This window comes from Xiphophorus maculatus, chromosome 2 (genome assembly GCF_002775205.1).
Source record: "Xiphophorus maculatus strain JP 163 A chromosome 2, X_maculatus-5.0-male, whole genome shotgun sequence".
Taxonomy (NCBI): Eukaryota; Metazoa; Chordata; class Actinopteri; order Cyprinodontiformes; family Poeciliidae; genus Xiphophorus; species Xiphophorus maculatus.
The window spans coordinates 12,673,997-12,694,849 of NC_036444.1; the positions used below are offsets into that span (position 1 = coordinate 12,673,997).

General features: G+C 36.6%; 1 protein-coding gene across 6 annotated transcripts in view; it reads right to left on the bottom strand.

Annotated features, from left to right (window-relative positions):
• The window catches only part of shank3 (SH3 and multiple ankyrin repeat domains 3), a 153,172-nt gene extending 151,502 nt beyond the window's left edge, over window positions 1–1,670 (bottom strand). For all 6 annotated transcript variants that reach the window (XR_002754147.1, XM_023349089.1, XM_023349086.1 and 3 more), the window contains exon 1: window positions 1,239–1,670. Coding sequence is in view for 5 of the 6 variants with exons in the window: in XM_023349089.1 (XP_023204857.1) it covers window positions 1,239–1,538 (300 nt within the window). In the remaining variant the exon portion in view is untranslated. The remainder of the gene's footprint in view (window positions 1–1,238) is intronic.
• Window positions 1,671–20,853: the final 19,183 nt, after the last annotated feature.

Below are 20,853 nucleotides of genomic sequence, written 5' to 3' on the forward strand. Positions count from 1 at the left end.
TTTAACCAAACTGATTCCTGCAGACTGAAAACAGCTCAGAAGAGCTTGGAGATGATCTAAGACAATTATTTAGTCATCAAAATGTGGCCCTTGTGAAACTCATTTGAACTTTACCCTGTTCATTATCCTACCTCTAACATGTCAGCTTAGAATAAAATTAACATTAATGTGCTTATAAGTCATAATGTATCCCACTCCAAAAGAGGTGCTAAGATGGAAAAAATAACTATTGGTCTTTATTCCATATGTCAGTGGTCATAGTCATATCCTTGATGGTAAACTGAAAAAAAAAAACTTTTCTGCCAATTCAGTAATTTTTAGCAGATTTTTAAAAGACTAAATGACTTTCTAACTAGAGAAAAAAAGTATATTTACTCAATGTTGTTTTATTGTTCTTCCAAGAATAATCATCACTCAATGCATATAAATTAGAGTAGATGAAAACTAATTAATGATCTGGACATTTATCCTGATTGATTGCACCTTCTGCAGCACCTTCTGCACCAACCACAAGCTGACAGAGACTTTTGGTCACGGTGAATGTGTTAAGAGATGGGGAGTGCATACCAAATTCTAGACTAGATAAAATAACGGCAGGTAGCAACCAATCTCACAGTCTAATGGTTGTGCTTTTTTTCTTTAGTAGATGCAAAACACCTAGGCACAGTCTACCTATTCAGGTAAATTGCTGCTTGATTAAGAAGACTAATATTGAACCTATTTTCTCCGTCCTGACATGGAGCATTAGCAGAAACAAGAAGACAGGTCTGAGGTAAAGTTTTGCAGCCCGTGTTCATGACTATCGTGATTTAAAAAAAAATTTAATCCTGTATATTAGCCTCCTTTACCCCCAATGAATTTTCTCTCCCGTCTCACTTTCACCCTAAGAGGCTAGTTGACAAAGTCAGCTGAAGCCCATTTATAAAGAGGCACCTTTATTAGTGAGGAGCCCGTTGGACAGGCAGGGGGGTGTGGAACCCCAAGAAACCAGCAGGCAAGCAAAGCTACAAAGTCTGAATACTGAAAACAAAATGAGAGAGAGAGAACCAGACTGAAAACAGAAAAAAATAGCACAAAAAGATAAAATGGAAAGACAAAGAAAAAGAAAAAGATAATAATAATCTCCAACCCACCAAGCAGAGAACACAGGTGAAAAGCAGCCTGACAGCAAAGAAGGGGGAGAGGCACCTTCCCTCTCTTTTACACTCTCCAGCAGTGGCAACAGAGAAAGCTCTTACCGTCTGTTGTAGGTCTGGGATTCCAATGCGGATGACCACAGTGTTGCCTGTTGGCTCCTCCATGGGTGCTCCTGCACTGTTGCTGTGCTCTCCACCGGGACCGAAAGCCGGAACAGCGTGAGGAACGGGAACGCTGCTCTCCTCTTCCCGGGAGCTGCTGCTGTCAGTGCTGGCCCCCTGGCTGCCGTTCGGTGCGTGTGTGTAAGGGTGCGTGTGCGTGCGTGAGTGCGTGTGCTGCTGCTGGTCCTGCCGTGGAGAGCTGGGTGGCTCATGTTTGCCGGCTGCCGGACGCAGAGGCATGCTCCGTGTTGGGGGCTCAGTCTATGTCTCTCTCTCTCCGCACACACACGCATGCACGCACATTTACTCACACGGGCACACCACATACACCAGTGGGTCTTGTTCACACTACACGCACACACCGTTTGCAGCATGCATCACTCGCCTGGGAAAGAAAAGGAGGGAGGGAGAGAAAGGCTGGTAAGGAGGGAAGCAGAATGGGAATGGGCAAAAGAGGACGGGGTAAATGGAGATTACAGAGAGAAAGAGGGGAAAAAACACAAAAAATAAGATAAGTACAAAAGAATCTTGACAATACCTTTGAAATAATACATAATCTAAAACATTTTCTGTAGAAAGATGACAAGTAGCTTATCTGTAAATGTGAGAAACAAACAATAACTCTAAAATTATTAGCAAGAGAAAAACTAAATGTTTGCTTCCTTCAGAAAATTGAGTTTGAACATGTGTCATTTGTGTCAGACTTAATTGGAAGTGTGCTTAAGTAATGTTGCTGTTACAACACTGCTTTTTAAAAACAAATTCTGCACAAGTTAATACTGCCCTATTCATAAATGAATGCTGTTGCTGCCACATGCTACTGCTGTTGCTGTAGCGGACTAACGTTGTGGTGATATTAGGGCAGCACAAGTGTGTTTGTGTTGGTGGAGGGAGGTGGGGTGTGTTTGTTCAATCGATGCAGTGCAGGATTTGGCCTTCATGCTTCACATTATCTGTGGGTGGTGTCATTGATCAAAAGCTTCCCAGGAAAAACGAAACAGAACAAATTGCTGTAAATGCAGATGAAATTTCTAAAGGTTTTTTTTTCTTTCTTTATTCTTGTGTGTAGCAGGAGGGGTGGTTTTTATTTAGTTTCATCATGCAGACCTTGTCAAGCCATGAAACAATGTCGCAGACAGCAAAAACCTTTTCTGCTAAATAATTATTTCCATTAGTACGAGACACCTAGACAGGATTATTGAACAAGAATCTCTATCTTGGCTAAATTAAAAACTTACCAAAGTGCACCAGGTAACAATTCTGTTTTCACTTGTGACATTTGTAACATAGGTTACAAATGTACGACAATATGTGTAACTTTTAACACAATTAGCATTCAGAAGATGAGGCGATTAGCTTTACTGAATTTAGAAGATACTGTCAAACCATAGCATAGTAACAGATTAAATGACTAGGATGAAGGGTTGACAAGTCTGGTCTTTTGAAATCCGACAAAATCTAAGAACACTAAAATGTGCCATGTTACTTCTCTGAAGTAAGCTGCTGAGGAACAATAATGCTACTTCAACCTGTCCTCAAAATGTTCTTATCTAGAACTCATGATTAAAGTTGAGGATGGAATACAGATTGACCGATAAATTTACAGCTTTTTTTCTTTAATTTGACATTTTCTCTTCACAAAAAACAGAGCAACATTACAACGTATGAGGCTCCAATCTGCCTATACTGCACAATACCACCACATGATGACATCATGGTACTTAAGCTCCTCCAAAGCGAAAACCATGGCCTCCAATTTAGTTGTGCAGACATCAACTCTAGATGCCTCATCTAGAGTCGAGACATCAACTCCAGATGTTTCCTCAGTAGCAAACATTTCCAGTGAATCTAAGAGATCATGGCTTGAAGACATTTTTAGAACATCATCTACAATATATAGATGAGAACTCAAGGTTTCTAGATTTTCTTCATAATTACCATTGCGGTCCAATTCATTAACACCAGACACAGTACAAGGGACTAGAAGCAGACCTGCCTGTGTCCAAAACTCACTGAACTTAACCTTGACTTTATGTCAACGATGTAAACATGGCTCTTTCTTTGGATATGCAAGGACTACATAACCAAACAGGAACCAGCGGTACCAGTGTTTTCAAAATCCTAGAGCAACACCTGTAGGAGTGTCTCAAAATTCTTTTGAAACACAGGAAAATGTACTCATGCTACAAATTTGTAGTTATTTATTAGAGTGCATTGTACTAGTATGCTTTTGATACAAATATTATAGATATAATAAAGTTACAAGTGTGATCTCATATCCTTTATTGCAAACACGTTACAATTTGAAAGTGGTGGAAGTTGCAGTAAAGCACTACTCAAAAGAGACACTGAAGTCAGAAACATTGTAACCATCCAACTTCCTAAGGTCAAAGTTCTCGTAGCCAGGTTCACATACCAAGTTTCCAAAACGTAAAATGTGATTAGGAATGAAACACAATCCATATAAACAGGGCCGTGTCGTCAAAGGTAATGTAGTCTAAAGTTTGTATGACTGATGGTGATGTCTTCCTTTACAAAGAGATAAATACCAAAATCTCCAAACTGACTTCAGCAGATTAAAACAAATGATACTGTAGTCATCAAGTTTTATTTCATTTTACACTGACATGCAAGCTGTACACGTTTGTTTCTAAAAGTCATTGAATAAAATCTGTAATAAAGTAAAAGAAGTTAGATTAAATGTCACTGTAAAGATAAAGCTCTAACTAAACAAAGGATGTGTTTGAACATTACCCATAACTCTAAAGCCAAAACTCAACAACATTAAACCCAGAACCAGAATCAAAAGAAGCAGCTCCACCAATCCTCAGCTGGACCAGCAGAACAAGCTCTGTGTTCAGAACCAGAAGGACCATCCATATTTGTCCCTGATATTGAAGGTATGAATATTAAATGCTAGAAATAAAACAGGCACAGTCCTACTAATTATGCCAATTAATTCTCAAACCTGTAAAGCTTCATGATGCCTTCTTAGATTTTCTGTCACTTCATAAAGTACTATTAGTTCCACATTTAGCAAGGAATCTCCAATATAAAATAATATAAAATGATTTTTGTTAATGTACAATACAAAAACTATGTTTCTTACATATGTTCCTTTCAGCAGCACCACATCCAAAATACTAAAGTATCAAATCACAACAAAGGATACACCCATTGAAAAATTTGGGATGGATTTAAACCAAGTCCTTTGAGCTTTATAGGCTCGCACGCGAGCCCTCGGTCACTGCTGGGCACTTGGCGCATCTACCTAATCCCATTAACTCTAAAGTAAGAGCATGACAGGTACCTGTAACAGATAAGAGGATTAGCCTGGTAACTATTTCTATGTGACTTTGACCAGCTACACATTTAAAACCCAGAAGTTAACATCAAGAAACACATTTCACATTTTGAACTGAGAATAATTGTAGGCATATCTCCTTCTAGATATAGTTTGTTACCTATAAGATCTATATCTATGCAATTGGCAGTTTTGATTTTGTTTTAGTAATTTGTTTTAAATTGTTGTCAGGACAATCGAAGATGGGAAAATTAGGTCTAAACTAACATCAGAACAAAATTGGTACTGGTAAAACTCTATCACGAAATGCATTGCATTAATCTTTTTTTTTTTTTTACATTACTCCCAGGAGAAGGAGAGTCCCAGTAGGGAAACTCTGTTATGTCATAAGGACTATTTAACTAACACAAAATAATTTATTCCTCTTTCCAACAGACCACTGCATTGGGGTGACATACACAAGTGTGAAATCCTCTTTCTTAATGGCCATGTAAAAACACTCCATCTTTGAAGAGATGCAGTGAGATCCTGCAGAAAATAAATCATAAAAAAGTTCTGGATTCCCCAAGAAGCGACACTGACTGTCTGAACACGTTAATGAAGTGATTTTCCCTTCACTGTCTTGAAGGAAGACAAACCACACTTCTGCAACTTGCTGCCTCGCAACATGCTGCCTCACGTGTGCCAGTCTGAGCAGACACTTCCCTAAACAGCAGACCGAGAGGGGCCGCTGAAACTGTTTCTTTGCTCATCCGACCAACAACATGTAAAAACGTGCTAAGTTAAGTCCTTTTCTCAACTGCTAATGGTAAAAGTGAAATGCTCTGTCCAAGGTAAATGTATTGTGCTGTAGTTTATGACATAGCTTTTTCTATTCAATCTTGGTTTAGCCATAGAAAGCTGCCAGTGCTCATGAACAACTGTTATTGTTATTAACGGTAGCAAAAGCACACAAAGGACTAAAAGGGATTGCTAAAATGGCACCAAAGGACTAATTTTCTATATTAATTAAGTTAAGCCACTGATTGAGCGATGTCACTAAACCTCAAGTTTGTTTGCCATTTTGTGAGTCTGTAAATGTTTTAAGCACCCATATTTGTAGGACATCAACCAATCAGTTAGTCACTGCGGTGAAAATAAATCAATTGCTCAAAAGGTTACTGTTTTCTAAGTCAGCAAATAATTTAATGAATATCTACTTTAAAGTATTTTAACTGGAAAGTTAAAGTATTTTGTTAAATTATAAATTAGATTTTGGGGACAGGTTTTCTACATTTATTCTCTGTATGTGTGCATGGGTTGCTGTTTAAGAACAACATTGCTGATCATAATCCTTCAACTATTGTTCTAAACCACACCTCGCTCAGCAGGTATTCATAGAACTAAAACAAAGACTGAAGAGGATTTTGACTATTATTTCCTGATAATCTTGTGGTACTTGGTAGTTTTGGTTAAAAGTTTTCACTTTGTTAATAATTGCCTGTGCAATTTTTAATAGTTATTCATAGCCAAACCAAACCTATTGCTGCAAAACATTGTCAATTTTTATTTTTGAAGTAAATATATATCTAAAGGTAGAACTGCTAGGAAATTCTCACTAGATGTCGGTAAAAACCTACGCACAAAAAGAAACTAACAAACAAACAAGCCATAGAATTAATGAATAAAATTAGGTGCACCAAAATAGAATGACACAAAGAAAAGGATAAAACAAACAGAAGGGTAAAAGGTAATGGAAAGCAAAGATACCAGTTGATATCAGCGTTTGAAAAAAATAAAGTGCATCTGGGTCTCATTATCTAGCTGTCACACCAGAAACAGTTCATGATGGGCAAACCCAATGAGCTCTGAAGACATTTGCAAGCTTATTGATGCAAAACATACTGATTGTTAAAGTGGAATGTAATGGTTCCAGTAAGCAATGGTGGGGTCATAATCTAGAAGTGGAAAGGACATCATTACACCATAAGCTAACAACGACCAGGTGCTCTCTGCAAGACTTCAGACAAAAGAGAGAAAATAATTATCAGAAGGGGTGTTCAAGAGCAACAGAGAACTAACAGAAAGCTATAGAAAGAATTACCAGATTTTTTCTTATTAGAAGAAAATGCAGTGCACTCAATTGTCATTTCCTAAATATAAACTCAGAAGCTGAAGAAAAAGCAGACTGAAGGCTTTAAAATGATAAGAAAATAAAGTGTGGTCAGACCAGAATATTAATATTTGGATTCAACAGACAGACCAAAGGTCAAAGGTAATGCATATCACCAAGCCTTCACTATGCAAATAGTGAAGGTTTGGAGTGATCACATCATATGACTGACTTTCAGCATGTAGCTCTGGCAAACTTAATATAATTGAGGGAAGAATGAATAAATAAATATAAAAATGTACCAATTCATTTTTGATCAAATCTCCGTCTTCCACCCAGACCATTATGACAAAATGAAGGTGAAGGTTTCAGCAAGACGATGAAACAGCCAAAGAAACTCTCAACTGGTTTCAGAGAGAGAAAATAAAGCTGGTCTACCAAATCATCTGACTAAATTCCTGCAGAAAACCTTAGAATACAAATAAAGGGGTGTGAAATAATGAGCCAAAACCTCAGCTGACCAAAGCTAATTCCTCCATACAAGAAGTTTCTTGAAGCTGTCATAACTGACAGAGGATTTTTTTTTAAGTATTTAATGAATTTCAGGTAAGCTTGTTCAGTACTTTCATTCTGTTTCATTCCATTTTATTACTCATAGCTCAATTTATGGACATCTATAGTTTGACTTCTTTGCATGCACCATGGAAAATGTTCTCATTGGCTGAATCACTGTGTTACAGAGGCTACACCACCTCCTGCTGGAAGATTCTGCAACACATAATGAATGTAGCCAGCAAGGCTGGTGCCTCTCTGCTCTCGTTATGGGCATGTTCAAAAACCATGGCCAGACATTAAATGCCTCAGATTTTGTGTCAAATTTACAGTACTTTATTGAAGCCAGCTGATCACCTCAAAACTAGCTGCTGTAAAATCCAGTGTTATGGAGCTCTCAATATTCTGGAAACATTCACAACGTGTACATTCAGCGACCTGGATGTACACAATAGGAAACCAGCAGCATCTCTTTCCACTGTGCTGAAAATTGTATTTTGGAGAAATCCTGTTATGAAAATGTATGCTTCATTATCCAGCTGCGTCTGTATTGTAATTGCAAAGTTGTTATTGGACGTAAATTCACCTCTGGCAAGTTTAAATGTTTAACAACATTAGTCAACTTAAGTCTGTTCATGTGGCAAACAGACCTTAGGTCATTTTTCAGTGAGAAATAATGATTTCCCTTGATATTTGGGGACAGGATTAGTCACAGATTTCAACCTTCTTGCATCATAGAAGGATAATCTAGGGGCAAGAGCAAAAGAAGAGAAAAAAGTTGTCTCAATCTATAAAATAATTAAGTGTTTGGGTAATAATATATGGTTGTTTTATTTGACTTGCTGAAATCTATGTATAAATCTTATATACAGTACAGACCAAAAGTTTGGACACACAGGTGTGCCCAAACTTTTGGTCTGTACTGTATATATATATATACACATATATACACGTGCACAGAAGTCATATGTATATGCGCTGTGCACTATTGTAATTTAGTTTTTAAAGTCAGTTTGTTGGTTATTTTAGAGAAGAGGGACGGGGCTAAGGCCCGCCTCCAGGCTCTGATTGGTTGTCTCTAGTTAGCTCTAGAAACAACCAAATGTATGTAACATTTATACTGAGGCAGAGGAGCTCAGTTTCTGTCACGACACAGTGAGAGCTTCAACAAATATGTAAAAAACATATTATCCATAAAAGTTACATAATACAGCTTTAAAGGCTGATAACTTGCATCTTTGTTTCAGACTGTCATTTTGTAGTAAGAAAGAAAATAGTTTGATAGGAAATAGTAGCCCACTGAGTGGCCAAGATGACTCGAAAAGTGCAATATAAATTCTGTCCATTTGCCAGTCCATTCAGTTTTTGAGCTGCTCCTTCGCTGTAGAGACGGAGTTGACTAGTAAAGTTGCCTCTTAGGGTTTGGTTAGACTAGCTTCAAAGAGGATGTTGAAATATTTTTTGTTGTTGCATTTTGAGAATGGCTAACGATTAGAGGTTCTTAAAAAATACAATTTGTGATTCATTATGTTTTATTCTACATTTGTGCAAATAAAAACACAAGGATTCTTAACTTACCTAAATAATGCATTGAAATCTTATCCTACCTCCTTGCTTGCCAAATCAGACATGTCATTACATCTAGCGAGCTGATGTCATCTAGTAACGCTCATGTCACTTGAAACTGTGTAACTCTGATGCAAATATTCCCAAAATGGCTTATGAAACAACCTTGAACTCTTTAAACTACGTTCGAAAACAGTTTTCCTTTAAATCTGTCAAGTAAGTTGATGATGAAGGTAAACATCATCATTTGATCACAAGAAAAAAGTGACAAACAGGGCCTAATCACCATCATATTTTCAATAAAATGTGATAACATCAGTTTCCTGTTTCATGCTTGTCTCACAACAGCAACTTAAAGTGCAACTATAGGTTAAAACCGTACTCTACACTCCCAGGCTTTCTTCTATTTCCTGATAAGATTATGAGAGTGGACTAGAATTATAAGAAGGCTAGCTCCCAGGCTTTAGCTAACAGTGACTGTATCGTCTTTCCTTAGCTCAGATCTCTTTCACCCCAGCCCCCCCACCGCCCTCCATCCCGTCTCCTGTGCTCCACTCCAGTGAAAACAAAGTGAATAATTCATGACCTTACAGAGCTGTGTTTTCATGGATCCAGTGAAATGCATGTGTGTCTCTGAAACATCCACCATGGTTTAAGTCACTGCCATAGAGTCAAACAGGAGATTAACCCTCTATGGCATGACTTTTTATTTTTGTGGGGAAGAAATATTTTCCTGCATTCTTTGGGAGCTTGGTGGTCCCTAATTACATGTCAATCATAAAATCGGACTCTGACACCTCCTGGAACCAGATTTGGGTTTGTTGCCTCAGGGTAACATTGGTCTAGAACACCAAGATTGTCTACACTGATTATGAGAAATGAAATACAAATCAAACAAAAACTATATTCATAAAAGAACTATTTTTTGGACAAAAATATGTCAAAAATCATGCCCCCCAAAAAATAAAATAAAGGAGCAATGTGAGGTACAGCTATGTGGTTTGTTGCCTGAGGGCAACGCCATGCCATAGAGGGTTAACAAGCCCCCCCTGAAAATCACTGCAAGATATGTTAGTGTTGTCTCCTCACCACTACAGCTGTGTTACTAAAAGAGGAGGGAGAAGGGGAGTGGAGAAGATGAAGGTAGGAAGAAGCATGAAGTTGAACAGGTCAGAGAGAGAATACAGTTGAAATGGTGAATAAGACCAGAAAAAAACCCAGAAAAGAATAGAAAGATATCAGAAATACTTTAAAGGAGGAGGGAGAGGCAGCAAAAAGGTGGGAGAGGGGAAGGAGGAGATTTCATACAGTCTGCACTGAAAACCCAGCACAGCTTGTAGCCTGGAGTAAATGTGATAAGTGTTCACAGACCCCATCAGAGTCTGCTTCACGCTCCTCTACACCTGGTAAAGCAAATGTCATGGCCACTCACAAACTGAAGTCACCCAGGGCCAGATTTACTCACACACACACACACAAACATTTTATCTCTCAGAAACCATAACCTATTTGTCTTCTTTTTTTTATTCACTCTTTCCTATGCTTTTACCACAGGATCTCACGCTCATGTAAAGTAATTTGACCTCAATTTTACTGACTGACAAACTTGACAAGCTGAGATTGGCTAGACAGACACAAATCATTATATTTTATCTTCCTGATTTAACCCTCTTCAGTTAAAAACTATACTTTTTTTTAAACTGTTGAGTTATGACTTTCATTACATAAATGGAATGTAACTGGAACAACATCAACACTAAATTAATTTGACAAAGAAAGTGAGCCAGATTTGTAGGTTGTAGTGGAAAGTCATCACATTCATCAAAAATGTGATGAAGCCATTTTTGAGTGGCTTCATCACACTGTATTATTGATTCAAGTCAGAGAGAAAATGTAGACCAAATTAAGAGATTACTTTAAATTTCCATCTGCCATAGATATCATTTTGAGAAAAACTGTACATTTACTACATGAACTTCTGCTAAAAGTCAGCTCAAACTGCTAGTAAATTTTTTTCTCACTCAAAACATGAATCAAGTCAAAATCAAAATACTTTTGTCTTCAGTTCACGTGACAATGGATTTTGTCAGAACGCTGTACTAAAAAAATATGTGATCAGAACAAAGAACCAACCTCATTTCTATCAAGGTCACCGGCAACAAGAATGCAGTCTTGAAGGGCCTTGATTTACTGTCTGTTTTATTTGTACTTTTTTTTTTTATACTGACAACAGAAACTGAAAAATTTGTGAAATAAAAAAAAAAAATAGGTCATGGCAGGACACAGTATATATGAGCAAAGAGAATAAAAGCAAAAGCGATGTGAAGAGCTGGCAGTTAATTTTATGATAGATTTAAATTATGGTAAATTGTGAGCTACAAAAATTAGAATTTATTTAACTTTTTCTGCATACTACTGCCTGTGGCATAACCCTCAATATGCTTAGACATATTTTAACAAAAAGAAAGGATGAGGAACTAACCTGAAAAATTGGACAAAAATGCTATTAGTTTCAAATTTATCAAAGTTCATAGATTTTTTTTCACACCAGGATGTCATGAGCTGATCATTTTTTTTATTCATCAATAATGCATGCATAGATATAGCACAGATAATAGACTTTAAAATGCTGTTGTTAGTTTATAAATCACTGAATGGCTTAGCACCACAATACATTAAAGGTCTTCAGTTGTTGTATCAACCTTTCAGACCCCTGAGGTCTTCTGGTTCTGGTCTGCTCTACATCCTCAGAACCAGAACCAAACAAGGAGAAACAGCATTCAGCTTCTATGCACCACAAATCTGAAATAAACTTCCAGAAAACTGCAAGACAGCCAAAACACTGAGTTCCTTTAAATCTAGACTAAAAACCAACATGTTTAGAGGTGCTTTTGAAACACTATAAATGAAGCGTTGCTCAACTTTCTGTTGCCTAAAGAAGGCACTTGACAAAATTTAATGCTTCACTTGTAGACTGGGGGTTCTATGACTTTGTATTTTTGTGTGTATTTGTGTTAAAAAAAACCAAACTATTCATACCATTGCACATAGACGCTGCGTAGCTAGAGCAAACCAGATCCTCTCTGACTCCACCCATCCTCTCCATGGTCTGTTCATCCGGTTGGCATCTGGCAGGAGATGCCGCAGCATCCGCTGCAGAACAGCCAGACTCAGAAATAACTGTCTTCCACTGGCCATCAGATTGCTCAACAATCCCATCACTAAAACTGTCTGAGACTGCTTGAAAATAGTTAGTTATATATATCTAGCAATACATTATTATTTGTTTATTATGTAATCATAGGCACACTTATTTCTGTGTGTGCTCCGATGACATTTCATTGCCAATTTTACTTATGTTTCTTTGTGCAATGACAATAAAATAAGTCTAAGTCTAAAACATTTGAAATGCCTTGTTGTAGATTTGTGCTATACAAATAAACTTGCTTGATTGATTGATTGATATGACAGATAAGATTTGTGTGGATTATGGGATTCCAGATAACTAAATTTATAGACAACAATTTGGCCTCAAAACCATCATAACCGTAATAATACTAAGCATGACTGATGCAAAATGAGTTGTTCCTTGGAGATAATAATATGCCTTTAACCTATAAGTTGACAAAAAATATATATTGGCGAGCTCACACTCACATTGTTCTTTAAGTGCTTTAAGGGCAGTATTTCCAAATTTAGATAATAACATCAGACCATCATGATTTACTTTCAACCAAATTTATTGCCACTATAAATTTTTATTTTTTTTACAGTCAATGCTTTTCAATGAAATCATCAATAGACACAAGTGCATAATCTTACAGTAGTTTGACACACTCGTACACAAACTTAAAGCCAGCTCAAATGGATTAGCAACTCAATGTAAACAAAGCAGAGCCTGACCACTGCTGTGGGGCCACACGCTGAGACCTCACGGGGAAAATTAGCCATGTGCTAAAAGCTTTTTGAATCAATATTAATATTCTACAGTAGTTGTAACACGTTCCGTAGCCACCCTCTATCCATTTCACATGAACTGATTCACCAAACTGATGTAGTGCTCCTTTTGATTTTGTATGTGTGCACAGAGCTCGTTTTATCTATTCCAATGAAAGCTGCCAGGCGTCTTTTTGTGACCACAAAAACTGTTTCTTTTTTTTTTGTAACTTCTATCCCTGACAACGGAAAGTTGGAGATGTACAGTATCCACTAATCTTACCAGGGATTCTGCTGGAGTGACAGAATTTTCTTTGATGCAGCTTCCCTATTAATATTCAACAGGCCTCCCAGGAGGAAATTTCATAAAGCCTGGGAGCCAATTAAGATGTTTCAAACCTTACAGTGCATTATAGCACACACAACAATAGTTTTAAAAGCGCAAACTGTGGATACTGAAGAGGTCAAGGATATCACCATGCAAGCTTCCAATTAATATTATCAAATGCAAGCTACACTGAGGGAACATGATTTGTCCTTTTTAAACACACAATACGCTAACAGTTTATTGTTATTTCCCTGACTGTTTTATATTGTCAATTCTAGGTAAAAATATTCTGTGCTGTTAAAATACATTTTTTTCCTGCTTCTACTTTTTGTCATATTTAATTGCTTTAGTCAATTGCATTTTTATAATACTTACAAATTAAAAATACATTTTTCAAATTATGATTTAATCTATGAAGGAACAAACACCCCAAATTAACCTGGTTCTTTGTGAAAAAGTAAAAGCCCCATGTTAAAACAATTACTTTATTCATCCAATTTTTTTTGGTTCCATTTCATTAGACATGCCAAGGCCTAATTACTGGCAGACTTTAATAAGCAAGAAATAACTTAGACATTATGAAGTAGTCTACAAGATTACACAAAACAACAAAAAAGACATTCATCTAAGGAAATTAAAGATCAGATGAGAAACAAGGCCAAAGCGATGTGTCTGTGAGGAAAGGTTCGGCCATTTCTAAGGCTTTACGATTCGTTAAACCATTGGAGTAAATATTCACAAACTGAGAAAACATGACACAATGGTGAACCGTCCCAGAAATGAAGTACCAAAATTACTACAAGAGAGGATTATATATAAAAAACAATCATCTAAAGCATTAATTGCGTTAAAGTAAGTAACTTTTATTTTTTTTAAAATGTGTTTTTTTCACATATTTGTTAAAACTATCACTACTACACTAAGATAAACTGAGAAAAAAATTAAGTTCCCTTGCCTTCTATGGTCTGCTTTCATCTACAGAAATACACTGCTCTGCCTGAAACAACCAATCAGTCAAGAGGAGGGACTTAGTGCTTTCAATCACCTTCATGGATGTGCTTCTCACACCCTTTCCCTTCCTCTCTGCTGTGCTACAGCCTAAAATCCTCTCAGGATTATGTCATTCACAGCAACACGTTATGGACTCGATACACGGGGAGCGACAAAAAATAAAATGTTTCCACGTCAGCAGACAGCAACAAAACAATAGCTATTCTATTAATATGAATAGAATAGCTAGCGGAATAATTAGCTAATAATTGTTGTTGCATGTGAAAATAATCTTGTCCGTTTTCATGTGCAACAACAATATCAAATGACTGACAGATAAGGGTTTTAAATCTGATCAATCAGGACATTATATATTAATAGTTGATATTTTTAACATATCATGAATCTTTAAAAGCAGACATGTTCAGTGAAGGCAACTTTATCACTTTGGTTACTGGTTTAGATTTTTAATATCTAACACATTTCTCTGTTTAAAGTGGGTAAACTGCAAATGGATTGCACAATAAATATTTGAGAGGCAGCTCAGACTGAATACTCCTTAGAAAACACAAGATGTAGGCACACAACTGTGATGGCTCTTAATCATGTCTTGCAACAAAGTCGGGTTTTCTGGTGGAGAGCTTATCTGCAAAAATACCAGCATGTCGAAGCACCGTTCCATCTTATCGCAGAGCTGTGAGGAATGAAAAAAGAGCCAATCATTTCAAATCCCTCACGTCATTCCTTTCCTGTTAGGTGCAAATCAGTGGTGCACACACATCCTGATTTCTTGGTAGCACTGAGATTCTCACATGAAATATATGTATTGCAGAAGGCTAACTCAAAATGCCCAAAGTAGGTGGAGGTGTGAACCTGTTTGTGTGTATTTTAGAGCTTTGCTTATTTCTTTTTTGACAACTACCCAACTTGATGATGACACTTAGAAGAATGTTTGCAAGTTGTGGGGTTTTTATTTTTTACCCTCACTGAAAGAGCAAGTTTGTGACAGACACACTAGTCAAGGGATAAAGTAAATATAACCTCATAGCATCATGGAACTGGCTATAATTCCTACAGCAACATTGTATTGTTCTATTATTGCTGAGTTATAACTGTAATTGTATTGCATTATGAGTATAGGACCAAATTTTATTGTTTTCTTTCACACAGCCATACTTTTCAATTGTTGACATTTGAGCTTTTGTCTGTAGATGATGCATATCGCAATTATTACCACAACAATAGCAACATTTCTGAGAAAACAAAAAGAGTTTCAGCATCATTTGAGACTAGGTAGCAACTAACCACCATCTTTCCAGGTATTTGTTGCAATTTATACAAATCTAAAATGTGTCAGGTTGCAAGTTGGCTCTGCAAAACATTTGTCATGTTTGGGTAGTTTATTTTGACCTGCTAGCTAAAGCCATTAAATAGGTCCATATGATAGTGTGGAAGGCTATTGTAATGTTTTTAAAGATTTTCTACACTGAAACCCAAAAGTGTCTTTTTCTCCATTACACCAAAGAGTTCTGCAAGTGAACACAATCAGTTCATTCAAGCTGCCTCAGATCTTTTACATCTAAGTAATTTCAACAACAAATGCAATCCAAAGAAACTTCATGACAACCTTTTGCTTAAGTCTTGTATATTCAAATATAGTGAGCAATTTATGTTCAAAGCTTGTGCTATAAAGGCAAGTGCTTTAATAGAATTTTGGATTATAAAGAATCCTTAGTACCATTTATATTGTTGCATATTTTCACAATTTTTGATGTTATTGAAATCAATACATACTTTTAATGCTTCTGAGACATCTCACCATTTCAAAGTCTTTATTACTGCTATTTTCATCAAGCACAAAGTCATATTTAGGAGCTGTGTCTCAAACTAAAAATATTAGCAAAATCCAAATTGGTGTTGCAACTTTTAGAAAGTTTATCTTCTGCCATTGCATAAAAAAACCTCCCCAGATGATGACGGTTACTTAGGTGTCAATTGGATGTTCTAATTATTTCGAACAATAATTCATTATACAGAATCACATCAGCTAGAAAACAGACCAATGCATAATAACATATCCTGTTATGTCCATGCCTGTATTCATGTTTTACCTTTTCTTTCACAGCAGTGCAGATTTCCTGTAAAAGTTTGTTAAAAACAAAACAAAATTCAGTGGTACTTTCCCTCAAAACACCCACCTCGACATCTCTTTTTTTCTTCAGCTGGTGCTCTCCCCACACCCTAATTCGTCTGTTGTCGATGTGTCGTGACTGTCTGCCAAGCGCAGTAATTATAGTAGAGCAGTAGAAGCTCAGCAATAGGGAGAGAAGCAGCATATCAAACATGACTGTTCAGGGCATTGGGTGTTAAATCACCGTTCTCACAGCTGCTGGCTGCTGCATACCAAACATACAGACTAAGACTATTAAATGTCTTTATTTCTCCCAATATGTATTTGGAGCTAATATCATCCAGTCACAGAAGAATGTATGAGGATTTACAGCAGGTCTTCCAGTTCAAGTTTATGACCAGGAGATTTGCACTGTAACGTTGGTGAGATCATGTCTCAAGATAACAAACTTAAATGCAGGAATTTATTTTAGATCACACTGTGATGATAGTCAGACAGCAACACTGGTTGGTGCACAGAGGCAGGAAAAGGAACTGGCTTAAAAATGATTGTGATCAAATTCACTAATAGTGATGGAGGTGATCTTTCTAACAGAAAAAGAGAATATCCAGCTAATATGGTGAGGATAGTAACAATTCAGTACATTCATATAGTTATTAAAATGTAAGGAAATATAATCAGCAACAAAGGAGATTTCAAAGCAAAGAAAATGCTGAAGCCATTTACGATCTGTGCAATGCATTTTTAAATAATGGTTCTAAAAAATAATGGACTGCTTAGGATAGTGTGAGATATGAATTAAAAGGAAATAAAACTTGTCATTTTTCAACACATTGGACAAGGCATATAAATATTAAATATTTTACACAAGTAGATTGAAAACTGTTATGATGTGCTGTATTTTTGTTTATTATAACGTAGACAGTACTCACAAGTTCTGCAACATAAATGATTGAGGAATAACCAGTCATTTGGTTTAGGGGACAATCGGTTTTTCATCCAGGGGTACGCAAGTCTGAATTTAATCCCTTCATATCAATTTATGCAATTTAATAACATGGCCATAGTTGAATCTTTGTCTTCCAGAGATTGAGAGGATGACCTGAAGAAGTTGAACTCCATTGCTTTGGATAAAGAACTGAGTAAAAAACCCATTTTTACTTAAACCCAAACAAAACCTAAATTGGAAAAAAGTGTTTTCCTCGTGTGTTTTGATAACAGTGTGAATGAACCTATCAGCAGTTCAAAATATTTAGAGGGCACCATCTTTTAAATGGCATTTTATGGTTATTATGTGAAGTACTTTATACCCCCACATATTTGTGGTCTCCTAAAGAGTACAGGTGAGTCCATGAAGATATACACAACCTTTTCAAATTTGTCTGTTTTTTTTTAACCTGTGGCCAGATTAACACAACAATGTTTGTAGTTTAATCTTAAAGTCTGTACAACAATTTGCAGATGCTAAAACAGCACAAAGCAGATTATAAGAGAATCGCCCTTAAAAAAATCTAGTGGGAGCAACTGATGTCACAATTGCTTTCGCTTAGATGCTTAAATGTCAGAAGAAATAAAATTTTTAACTAGAGTTCACCTGCATGTAATTTAATCTTAGTACAAATTGAACTGTTTAGTGAAGTCTTAGAGGCCTTGGAGGTTTGTTAATGAACATCAGTGAATAAACATGACAAACACAAAAGAACAGAAAGACAGTTCAGTGATGGTTAATGGCCTGTACTTACAGAGCAAATTATTAAGTTCAAGGGATCCAAAGCGCTTTACACTACAATCAGTCACTCACCCACTTATTCACACTTTTATACGCTGACGGTGGCAAGTGTGGAGAATTATCCGTTCTCCATGCTGAGTTCTTGATCTATCAGGTTACAGAAGAGTCAGTAAGTTGAATTCATGAATTCCATTTATTAATACCAAAATACAGCTGGTCCATTTTACATGCCACCTTTAAGAGGTAGCAAGTCAAAATGGCATCCCAGAAGAGGTTCCCATTCACTTTGTTACCCTCTCTCTGAGCTACGCCCTACAGAGGGCGTTACCTAGTGTGTCACCCTTTCCCCAGCTCTCATTTGGGTTTCCTGACATGTAATTTCCTTTAGGTTTAGCTTAGCTTTGCTTAGCAGCTAGCTAATAGAGATAGAAGGAAAACACAGAATTATTTATTGTCAACACAAGCTACATTTTAGTTGCAGCTGCTGTGGGGCAGACTGACAAAAAACACCTGGCTCTCTGACTACCACCAACATGAGGTTTTGGAGAATTTTAGAGCACGGTTATATTATAAAGATTATACTACGGGGGAATTTTTCTGCCACAATTCGAGAGCACAAATTTTCAGTCTGAAAGCAGGATTTTATGTATTTTGTTCTCAAAACTTTTAATACTTGTCCTTACATTTTCAGTTTGAAAGTAGGACTTCATGTCTTTCTTCTTAAAACTTGTAATGCTTGTACTCAAAACTTCTGCTCTCTTTCAAATATTCTCTGTGCTTTCTCAAACCTTTCTCCTTGCATTCAAAACTTGTCTCTGCTTGTATAAAATCTCCACTTATAAACCTCTCTGCTCGCTTGCGAAACATTTTCTGCTAGTGCTTGAAACAGAAAAGTACTGTCGCCTGGCAACCACTCAGGCAATAGAATGCAAGTGATAACACTTATTGTTCATCAGCCACTTATTGTAAGTTGCTTTGTGCAAAATATGTTCACCTGATTGTGACAAGTATGCAGATTCAAAGAAACACTGAGTGAAATTTAAACTAGTCTATTTAATATAGAACTGGGTTTTCATCAAACAGTGTTTTCCTGTCCTTATCAATAAGAAAAAAGAAACTAATTAAATGATAAGCACAGATGGGGACAGAAGGTGTTGATACTATGCTTTTTCAGGACAAAAATTAGTCCAATTCACAGCTGGAGCCTCTAGAAAACGTTGCCTTGTTCTTTAATTTAAAAAAAGGCAAAGTAATAATTAGTTACAGCACAAGGTCAATTAAGTTTTTTATTCTGCTTTTCAATTAGGGACTCTCCTTTCAATTAATTAAGGAGTTTTCTATTAGTTAAACAATCACTCCACTAATACATGATTTTTAAAGAAGCAAGTAATGAATAAATAGCTGAAATTTCTGATGGGCTCTTCTGCATTTTTGTTTCAATTTTTATAGTCAAAGGATGAAAATACTGTTTTATAAGATAACATTATAGGCTGATGAACTTTTTTGTCAATGGAAACTTACAAAGTGTTTGGATCCTAAACAATTGAAATTGAGATTTTCTACCTTTCAAAGGAAAAAAAAGCTTAGAATGCTGACTGGTCTAACCAGGAGTCTAGCCTAGTGATATGTAGTAATCTATTTTAAAAGATACTGAGATAACATTGTTATTTTTGTATACCGTGACGGTCTCCCTGCGCATATCTACAGAAATTCAGAAAATAAACAGAATAGTCTCCACAGAATCATAGCCACAGGATGGGTGCACCCACCAGCCACAGTTTGGCACTGGTTGATAATCCCTAAAGACTTTGTTGTCAATAAAATAAGTAAAACATGAGACCATAAGACCTTCTTCTCCCTTCCTTTGAAGAAAAGCAAATCCATCATGATTTAAAGGTTAAGTAGGGAGAAAATATAAAACTGCAGGCTAGACAGTCTCCCTGAACCACAGTGTAATTTATTTTTCTCTACAACACAGTGTTTATGGACTGTGATATATTTAAAGTTTTTTGGCCATGAGATACAAAGTTGTTATTAACTTCAGGCAGTTAAAAGTATGCTCCTAATCACATCCTTTCATCATAATTTAAGTATAGATAGCACATGCAATTCCAGAAATAGCAAAAACTGAAATGAACCAAACACATTTTAATAATAAAACAGAACAAAAGTAATATTTTCTGTAATTCTAAGTATAATCATATCCAATTCATAAGAATCACATATGCATCATAAGATGAAAGGACTAATTAAATTAGAAAAACAATCTTATGTGGCGCACTCTGCTTTTAAAATCTGAATGAATGCCTCTTCTCACTATCTTATGTAGTGCCTTATATAGGCACTAACACTAAGACTAGGACCAAAGTGATACGATGAAAATCAAATTAAGACAGTCCTGGGCCTCCCAGCTCTATTACCAGCTTGAGGTCTAAGTAAGAGAAAAGCCAGGCTACAGAGGAGCCAACCCCAATGAGGCAGACAGGGAGAGAGAGAGCATTGCTGTGAGAGCAGGTAGATCTGCAATGCTGCCAGAGTGTGCATGTCAAATGCCAGTGCACTCCATAGGAATACAATAACGAGGGCCGCGCACAGAGGGAATGCCAAATGAGATATCAAACACAGAGGAGAGCCTAGAAACACAGGATGGAGCCGTTTAATAAGACATGGTTAGAAAGGCTGCCTGCATACACTGTACTTCAACTACTTCATTGATCTGGAGTGTGACACAGAACATAATATCTGGCTAATACGTTATGTTATGTATTTTTGAAAATCAGAAATACAATTGTCACTCTGCAGAGAAGCATTTCTCATTCAGAAGCAATATACCTCCCTATTGCTCCACTGAACCTGTTTAATCCATGGTTTAAAGAGACCTCCTCTGATTTTATTTCACTAGTAAATGATATTTATTCATTTGTTTT